General features: G+C 42.0%; 1 protein-coding gene across 5 annotated transcripts in view; it reads left to right on the top strand.

Moving 5' to 3' along the window:
* Positions 1–2402, top strand: part of TNFAIP8 (TNF alpha induced protein 8) — a 114108-nt gene extending 111706 nt beyond the window's left edge. For all 5 annotated transcript variants that reach the window (XM_044263436.1, XM_044263428.1, XM_044263419.1 and 2 more), the window contains exon 2: positions 756–2402. In XM_044263436.1, the coding sequence (XP_044119371.1) occupies positions 756–1321 (566 nt within the window). In that variant the 3' untranslated portion in view covers positions 1322–2402. The remainder of the gene's footprint in view (positions 1–755) is intronic.
* Positions 2403–9617: the final 7215 nt, after the last annotated feature.

Below are 9617 nucleotides of genomic sequence, written 5' to 3' on the forward strand. Positions count from 1 at the left end.
TTTGATTTGCTTCCTTGAATTTGTTACTTAGTGTCGCTTTGCTATTTATCCTTCTTACATTTAAACGGGTTCCTTTAAGTTTTCTTGGTGACTGGTGCCCAGAGGACAGTTGTGGAGTTGATTTTATATTTTTGATGTATTTCTTATAAAACTCAACTGGAGGAAACTGCATAATATTTCATTGCCTCATGAGACCTAACGTTTTTATAATCAGAAAAAGTTGTCTTTGGAAAGGTTGTCACCTTCAACTGCTAAACTGTTATATTGAGTGTATAACAGAAGGTATAAAATACTTGAGTAACTGGAGACCTTAATGATGATGCAAAAGAACCCATTCTTTTCAGAAATGAGAACCTGGGACGCCTGGGTGGCTCAGTCGGTTAAGCGTCTGCTTTCGACTCGGGTCCTAATTCTTGGGATCGAGTCCAGCATGGGGCTTCTTGCTCAGTGGGGAGTCTGCTTTTCCCTCTGCCTGCCACTCCTCCTGCTTGTGCTCTCTCTGTGTCTCTTCCTGTCAAATATATAAATGAAATCTTTTAAAAAGAAAGAGAAAGAAAGGAAAAGAAAGAAGGAATGAAAGGAAGGAAGGAAGAAAGGAAGGAGAACCAAATGCCCAGAAGTATAGTAAAGTTTTAGGCCTTTTCTGAACAGAAACCAATGTCAGTAGGTGGAAGGCAACCATATAGTAGAAAAATGAGAAGGAACATCATCCTTAATATCTGTTGTTGTTTTTTTTTTAATTTGCTTCTTTGTAGTGGCCACAGATGTCTTCAATTCCAAAAACCTGGCCGTGCAGGCACAAAAGAAGATCTTGGGGAAGATGGTGTCCAAATCCATCGCCACCACCCTCATCGATGACACAAGCAGCGAGGTGCTGGATGAGCTCTACCGAGTGACCAAGGAGTACACCCAGAACAAGAAGGAGGCAGAGAAGATCATTAAGAACCTCATCAAGACAGTCATCAAGCTGGCCATCCTTTACAGAAATAACCAGTTCAACCAAGACGAGTTGGCGCTGATGGAGAAATTCAAGAAGAAAGTTCACCAGCTGGCCATGACCGTGGTCAGCTTCCACCAGGTGGAGTACACCTTTGACCGGAACGTGTTATCCCGCCTGCTGAACGAGTGCAGAGAGATGCTTCACCAGATCATCCAGCGTCATCTCACGGCCAAGTCGCACGGACGGGTTAATAACGTCTTTGACCATTTCTCAGATTGTGATTTCTTAGCGGCCTTATATAACCCCTTTGGGAATTTTAAGCCCCACTTACAAAAACTCTGCGATGGTGTCAACAAAATGCTGGACGAGGAGAACATCTGATCGTGTGCATTAAGACTGGGACCGCTCGTGATTTCTTTGAAAACGGAGCACTGCTGATTTATGAAGGAAAAACGAATTTTTTTAAAGATGACCCATGTTTCTGAAAGACTGGTGCCCAGCTCAGGCGTCCGACATTGTCAGTAATGTTTTATGCAGCTTGTTTTATTTGAAGAAAAGCAGATTGCCAAAAACTCTGGTGAAACGCTCCCTCCCTAACAGTTCGCAGATCGTGGGAAAGGTGTCTCTGGTCGTGTGATGCAAATAGAGAGTTGTACAAAGAAAAATGGATGGCTCCAGACTGCAAGAGGTGGTTTTTTTTTTAGGTCAGTTGTTGTGTCTTTAGCACGTTGGGTATTTCTCACCTGTAGAGAGCTGTGTACTTTCACTCACTATTATTCCTCGCTGTGTATTCCTACCTTGGTTAAAAAGCCGAAAACCCTCTCTTTCTCTCCTTGCTCCTTCTGAGATGATTTCATTTTCAAGTCCCTTTTATTCAATGCTCCTTTGTTAAAGATTTTGTCACTGACAGCTAAGAATTGGGTCTACATCAAGAATTAAGACGTTCAAGAATTGAAGGCGGTCATATCGAACACTCAGAAGAACAGGAAACTGCTTCTCAGAAGTCAGTATTGTAGGACCCAGCTCTATTTGACGTCGTGACTAATGTCTAATAGACAAATATACTTCGGGACTGGAGTCCTGTTTTTTAGTACCAACGGTAATACTTTGAAAATGTGGTAATTCTTGAAAATGCTGGTGGCCTCTCCACTTTTAGTATATGTTTCAGCTGTAAGAGACACAAGGAAAAATCTAGATGGTTCTTGTAAAAATGAGCAATACTAAGTACAATAATCTTTATTTTAGAGATGAGCTCATCCAAATAATGTAGGGGGGCTTAAAGGGCCAAAAAGGAAGAAAACATATTGCTGTGGGCCATGAGAATGAAAATAAATGCATTTCAACATTGAATAAGGTTTGATAGGTAAATAAAGAATGTCACTTTTTTATTTAACTGATAAGGTTTTTGCTATTTTGTTATTTGCTATCTTGATGAGTAAACCAAAGAATATTTGTATTCTAAGCCTTTTGTGTGTTGTTTCTATATAATTTTATGCATGTGAATGATAAAGTAAAGATATTATTTTATTGGGGGAAAAAAAAACCAGAAACCTGCTGAGCAACTATCAGGAAACAATAGACTTAAATCCTAGCCCTAAATATTTGCATTGGCGCGATTTCCATAATTTAACATACTCTTTTGCCTGGAATTTGCCTGCCTCCCAGAAGACTGACATTGCAATAGGAATTCACCAGGGAAGAGCCTACAACTTAAAAATTCCAGAGGTTGTGATCTGGTTTAACCCACCCACCCTTGTCTCAGACTAGCAGCCGAGAGAGGCAGAGTGTCTCCCTGTTTGATATAAAATCCTCATCCCCCAGATCCAAACTGAAATTACCATTCTCACTTCTCAGAGGGGGCAGGTGACTCTTACAGGTTGTAGCAAGAGCATAGCTTCATAGCTGTGGACAGGACCAGCTAGAGAGAGAGGGAACCTGGGAACAGATTTTGATCAGGGGGCACCTGGTTGGCTCAGTCGTTAAGCATCTGCCTTCGGCTCAGGTCATGATTCCAGGGTCCTGGTATCAGGCCCTACATGGGGCTCTCTGCTCAGTGGGAAGTCTGCTTCTCTCTCTGCCTCTGCCCCCACCACCGCCCCCGGCTAATGCTTGCGCGCGCTCGCTCTCTCTCTCTCTCTCAAATAAATAAATAAATAAAATATTTAAATCAATAAGTGTGGTATGGATAAAGTCCATTTTATTTATTTATTTTATTTATTTATTTTTTTAAAAAGATTTTATTTATTTATTTGACAGAGAGAAATCACAAGTAGATGGAGAGGCAGGCAGAGAGAGAAGGAAGCAGGCTCCCTGCTGAGCAGAGAGCCTGATGCGGGACTCGATCCCAGGACCCTGAGATCATGACCTGAGCCGAAGGCAGCGGCTTAACCCACTGAGCCACCCAGGCGCCCCCAGATAAAGTCCATTTTAGAAACATCCTTGCTTCAGGCCATAATGGACAATGTGCTTTTGAAATGGTTTTTCACACAGTGACATTTGAGATGGTATTTAAATTATGCAGGTCTGACCTATTCTCTAAAGCTCTGGGTATGATTTTATACAGAGACATTTTACGAACTTTGGAACATGGCTTCTAATTTGGGGACATCTCATGGCTCGAATGTCAGAACTCTCTAGAACTTCAATTCAGGGTGCTCACAACCAGCCATGACTTTGAACAATGATCCGTGCAGCCTGCTTCTCCCACCAGGCTCTCCTTCCCCAGACGGGCAAGGCACTTTATGTGCCCAGAGCCAAGAGAGAAGTGGCCTTCACCATTGTGTTCCCCAGAAAAAGTATGGTTTTACTTTGACACTTTACTGTTATTTTCCAGGTTCAGGGGCTAGAAATAAGTCGCTTTTAAAATAGCTTTGTATTTTTCTGATTCTTAGACCTTCCATTTACAACTCAAAATGAGTTCAAAAGAGGAACCAGTGTTAGGAACTTTACTGGCACAGAAATAAGACTTTTTTCTTTCTTTTTTTTTTTTTTTTTTGGTCTTATAGACCAATGTCTCATTCATAATTATCTGGAAAATTCTGTTTTCCCACCATGTAAAACAACAACAACAACCACAAAACTACGAAAGGCTTAAGATTTCTGATTGGGTTTTGCCCCCTGCAAAGGATTAAAATGGTATTTTGTGGTCTGTACATACCAGTTGGATATTTACTGAGATTTTAGTTTATCCTTGAGATTTCTGATGGGAGCACCTGATTATAATTTAGCATACTGATCTGGACAGATAATAATTGACAGATGAATATATCTATGCATTTAATGAAATATTTGTAGTAAACAGTTAAGTGCTCTGTAATTGCTAGGAAATTAAAATATACTTTTTTTTTTTTTTAAAGAGATTTATTTGATAGAGAGTACGAGCAGAGAGAGGTCAGTGGGAGAGCAAGACGCAGACTCCCTGCCCATCAAGGCTCCAGATGCAAGGCTCGATCCCAGGACTCGTGGACCATGACCTGAGCCAAAGGCAGATACTCAACCAACTGAGCCCCTCAGGCACCCAAAAATTAAAATAGTTTAATAAAACTAACCTAATTAGTATGTTAAGAATATTTGGACATTTTTAGTCAATCTTGCCTTTCCAAAACTTGCGTTATCTGAACTAGTTGAACTTGATCGTGTTTGAAAAAATCACTGTTTTGCTTGATAGATTGCATTCCTGGGACTAAAGCTTCTCTGTAATTTTTAAAGTCCAAGCGGGTTTTAGCAGCCCGTGCTGTTTCTGGGAGATGAACTTTTATCCAAGCTCTGAAATAATTTTCCTTATGATGATTCAGATAAAGTCTTTATAGAAACCCCCTAATGAAAACACTGAGGTACTACCCAGAAAAATGAGTCAACTTTTTTCCAACATGAAACAACAGGAAAATCCTCAGGAGCTTAAAATCACATATCCCTATCACAGCAAGCGATCATAAATCTGTTTTGTCTTTTACTGAGGTGTCCTTTTGGTTACTTATGTGTATGCCCAGGGCCAGAAAAACACTTTTATCACAGGGAATTTCCCAAAATGGAAACATTTTTGTGTAAGCTGCCAAAGATGAGTTTTCATGTCTGTCTCGCCAAAGATGTGTTTTCCAGCCAACAGTGAACATCAGCCCCCAAGTTATAGGGAACAAGACACCAAGAATGTCCCGTCTGCTAAGCACTGAAAAGGATTGGGACAAGACAGCCAGCATTCACCGTTAAGAGAAAAACATCTGTGCTCTGGAAAATGTTCTTAGGTACAGACAATTGTGCTGTATGTCCACCAAAATTCCATGAGGTCTTTGTCTGAGGAGGCAGCCATGGGTTAAGAACCCCCCCTCCTTTTCCTTCATAGGTGCCTGAAGAAATTCTCTGCCTACCTCCCTAATAGTTACATAACGATTTTGGCCTCACAGAGATGAGGTGCTGATCAGGCCCTTGGGGTTTCCTCTGTGTTTTTTGTTTTTTTTTTCTTAATTCCAGTATAGTTAACTTACAGTGTTCTATTAGTTTCAGGTACACAATATAGGGACTTAGCGGTTCCACACAGTACTTAGTGCCCATCAGGACAAGGGCACGCCTTAATCCCATCACCTACCTCGTCCCCACTCCCGCCCCCAACCCCCGTGCGTTCTCCATAGCTAAGAGTCTGTTTTTGGTACTTGGGGTCGGTTCTTAATACAAGAAAAGCACTCATGATCTTTAAAAGTATGTGGTTTGATTCCTCAAACACTCTAAGACAACACGCTGCTTCTCTATACTTTGGTTTTAATACTGAAAATCTTACCGATGGATTAACTCAGTCATTTAAACCTGCCTGATGTGAGGCATAAATTCAAAGCGTGGGAGTGAAAACTTGGAGTATGTGTATCAGGATTGCCACCATGATCCGGGATGATTGAGGTCTTATGAGAAATCGAGGTTCCGTTTTCCCAGAAATTGGCCGTTAGGAGCCTAGCAAGACTCCCCACTCAACCAATCTCAGTGACTGCTCAGCATCTGTTACAGCTCTTTTCTAAGATCACTTGTGTTCACTAATGGATAAATACTTGCAAAGCAAATGATACGTTTTTGTAAGACATTGAGTGTCTTGGAATAGGACTTGTTGGTGAAATTGCCGCTGTTATTGCTGTTCTCTAATCATACAGACTTGGTGTTGTCTTGACTGAGGAGTCTCATTTTTAGCTTGCTGAGAATACTCACTGAGCCTGCATTGAAAACCACGAGTGGAAATATTCCACAGTACTTTCAAACCCCATGGGTCAGGAGTTTGCATCTCTTCCTCCCTGGAACTCCCTGGGGGGTGGCCAGGTAGAACCCCACAGGTTACCACAGAGGGCGTGTCTTCTGGGGACCTCTCCAGCCCTATCTACACTTTGAATAAGATCAACTACCTCACATTCTCATTTTAAGGGTAAAATTAAAACATGGTGAGCTTTGAAACCTGAAGGCTGTTCCTCTGTGAGGTATAATTTATCGATGGCTTGTCGCGATTTTCCAAACAAGCGATGAAAATGAGCCTGGAGCCTTCCTTAAATTAAATAACAGACCTCCACAGCCCGAGAGAGAGAGAGAGAGAGAGAGAGAAAGAGAGAGAGTTTTTATTAATTTCTGGTTTCCTTAATAAAATGCTTTTTGCTTTCAATTTAGGAAAATTCTTTTGGGTTGAGTTGTTGGACTTAATGGTTTCCGACAGTTACTGAAGTCTGATCTCTTAGCCAATTAAATTCTGGATCACTTCAATTATTTTATCATTCCTGCTGGCTTTAGTTTTCTATTGTTGCATAATAAGTCACCCCCAAATTTTGTGGTTTAAGACAACAATCATTTTTTTTTCTCCTGTGATTCTGTGGGTTGATTGGGTGTAATGGGCCTGTTGTCTTTACTGGGTTCTTCTGTGGCTGTAGTCAGACAGTGAGTTGGACTGCGATCTTCTGGAGATTTGACTGTGCCAAGCCCTCCCCTTCCCCAGTCTCTACTTACTACTTTTTCAGAGCATCCAAAAGAGCAGGGGCTAGAAGTTTCTTGACCTTATTTATTTATTTATTTATTTATTTTTTCAGATTTCATTTACTTATTTGACAGAGAAGGAGACAGTGTGCACAGCGGGGAGGGCAGCAGGGAAAGGGAGGGGGCGAAGCAGACTCCCCACTGAGCAGGACCTTGGAATCATGACCTGATTCAAAGGGAGATGCTTAACCAATTGAACCACCCAGGCGCCCTGCTTCTGGGCCTTCTTAAGGGAAATGCCTAGAACAGGCACACTGTCACTTCTGTGTCATTCTCTTAGCTAAAGCAAACTACAGGCTATGTGTACACTCCTCAAGATCACTTTAAGGTTTGGTAATTTGCTAGGAGGACTCACAGAACTCAGAAACGCTATGATACTCACAGTTAAGGTTTAGTACAGCAAAAGGGTATGGATTCAAATCAGCAAAGGAAAAAAGCATAGAGGACAGAATCCAAGAGAAGTCAGGTACAAAGTTCTATTTGTCGCCTTCCAGTAGAGTTTTACAGACAACACTTAGTTGTCCCAGCAATGATGTATAACAACACGTACAGTATTGCCAACCTGAGCTTTGATGTCTGGGCTTTTATTAGGAGTCAGTCACATAGGCATGGAATGACTGACCTTTGTTAGCCTCCAGACCCTCCAGAGGTCACCCTGATACCTGATGGTCCAGAGTCCCAGGCAGATAAGAACGGAAGTTAACCAGAAATCACATGGTTAGAAGTAAACTATCTGGTATGGCCAAAGGCCCTTGATACACAACGATGCTCAATTAAGGACGATGTATCAGGCATTTGGAGATTATCTCCTGGGAGCTAATCACGGGTCAGTCCTTTCTCAGGGATGTACAAGTGTTGACCATCCCAAGGCTGCAGATTTACCCCTTTACTGCACCTAAGACTCACTACAATTTCATATAGGAAGGACTTCACAAGGGCACGAATTCTGGGATGCTTGGTTCTTTGGGGCCATCTTGGAAAAACCAGGTACCGTATCACCATTTCCCCCTCATGGCTCCAAAAGAGCTAATAGAGTCCTGAGGGTGTCTGGGGTTCTTCATGTGATAGTCTGTTTTAACTGGAAATGAGTATATATGAAAAAAAAAAAAAAGTAATAGTGGACTAACCTGGGCACCTGGGTGGCTCAGTGGGTTAAAGCTTCTGCCTTCGGCTCACATCATGATCCCAGGGTCCCGGGTTCAAGCTCCACATCAGGCTCTCTGCTCCACGGGGAGCCTGCTTTCTCCTCTCTCTCTCTCTCTCTGCCTGCCTCTCTGCCTATTTGTGATCTCTGTCTGTCAAATAAATAAATAAAATCTTTTTAAAAAAAAAAATAGTGGGGGCGCCTGGGTGGCTCAGTGGGTTGAGCCACTGCCTTCGGCTCAGGTCATGATCTCAGGGTCCTGGGATCGAGTTCCGCATGGGGCTCTCGCTCAGCAGGGAGCCTGCTTCCCCCTCTCTCTGCCTGCCTCTCTGCCTGCTTGTGATTCCTATCTGTTGAATAAATAAAAATATTTATAAAAAAAATAGTGGACTAACCTGTTAATAATCCCATTCTTGTTCATATGAAGATGTGAATCCCATCTGTGCCTGGTAAGTTGAAGAAATGATCATGAACATCTTTGATGTGTCCAACACCAGTGTGTGGCCCAGAACAGTACACAATTACCCAATTCCTGTACCCGAGGAGGAGTTTACTGACTGATGGGGACAGTGACCAGGCACAGGTAATTTAGGACAAAAGTGAGATTCCCAGGATGAAGGGGATCCCAAGAAAAGCTTAGTTAGCCCCAGAGAGGCTGCCTGGCTATAAAATTTGCGAACAGTTTTTGAGTTTTAAAATAGATACTTTAAAAGCACTATGCTCAGGGTACCTGGGTGGCTCAGTCGGTCATATGTCTGACTACGGGTTTCAGCAGGGGGTGTGGTCTCAGGGTCATGAGATAAGCCCCTATCCGGCTCCACACTCAGTGAAGAGTCTGCCTTAGACTCTCACTCCCTCTCCCTCTGCCTCTCTATGCCGCGACCCTTCCCACTCTCTGTCTCAAATAAATAAAATATATATTTAAAAAAATATATAAATAAAAGCAATACACTCACGGTAATGGCAATTTCATTTTCAAAATTAATGGCAAATACGTGTGTGTGCATGTGAAAGTATGGTGAAAGGAAAATGTTCACAGTCCATTTTTTGTTCATTCAGAATAAAAATGACTGTAAATGAGTCCATGGGAAAATGTAGATTACAAACTCTACCGAATAGAAAAATCTAAATGAAAACTGTGAAGTCACATCTTAATTAACATTTAAGTAATCTTTTAATTCTTGGGAAAATATGAGACCTAGCAACATGGAAGGCTTTTTAAAAAAAAAAAATCATTTTTCCGGGGCACTTGGATGGCTCAGTGGGTTAAGCGTCTGCCTTTAGTGCAGGTCATGATCCCAGGGTCCTGGGATGGAGCCCCGCATCGGGCTCTCTGCTCAGCGGGGAGCCTGCTTCCCCTTCTCTCTCTGCCTGCCTCTCTGCCTACTTGTGATCTCTGTCTGTCAAATAAATAAAGTCTTTAAATAAATAAATAAATATTTTTAAAGATTTTATTTATTTATTTGACAGATGGAGATTACAAGTAGGCAGAGAGGCAGGCAGAGAGAGAGGAGGAAGCAGGTTCCCTGCTGAGCAGAG

Source organism: Neovison vison, chromosome 1 (genome assembly GCF_020171115.1).
Source record: "Neovison vison isolate M4711 chromosome 1, ASM_NN_V1, whole genome shotgun sequence".
NCBI classification, from domain to species: Eukaryota; Metazoa; Chordata; class Mammalia; order Carnivora; family Mustelidae; genus Neogale; species Neogale vison.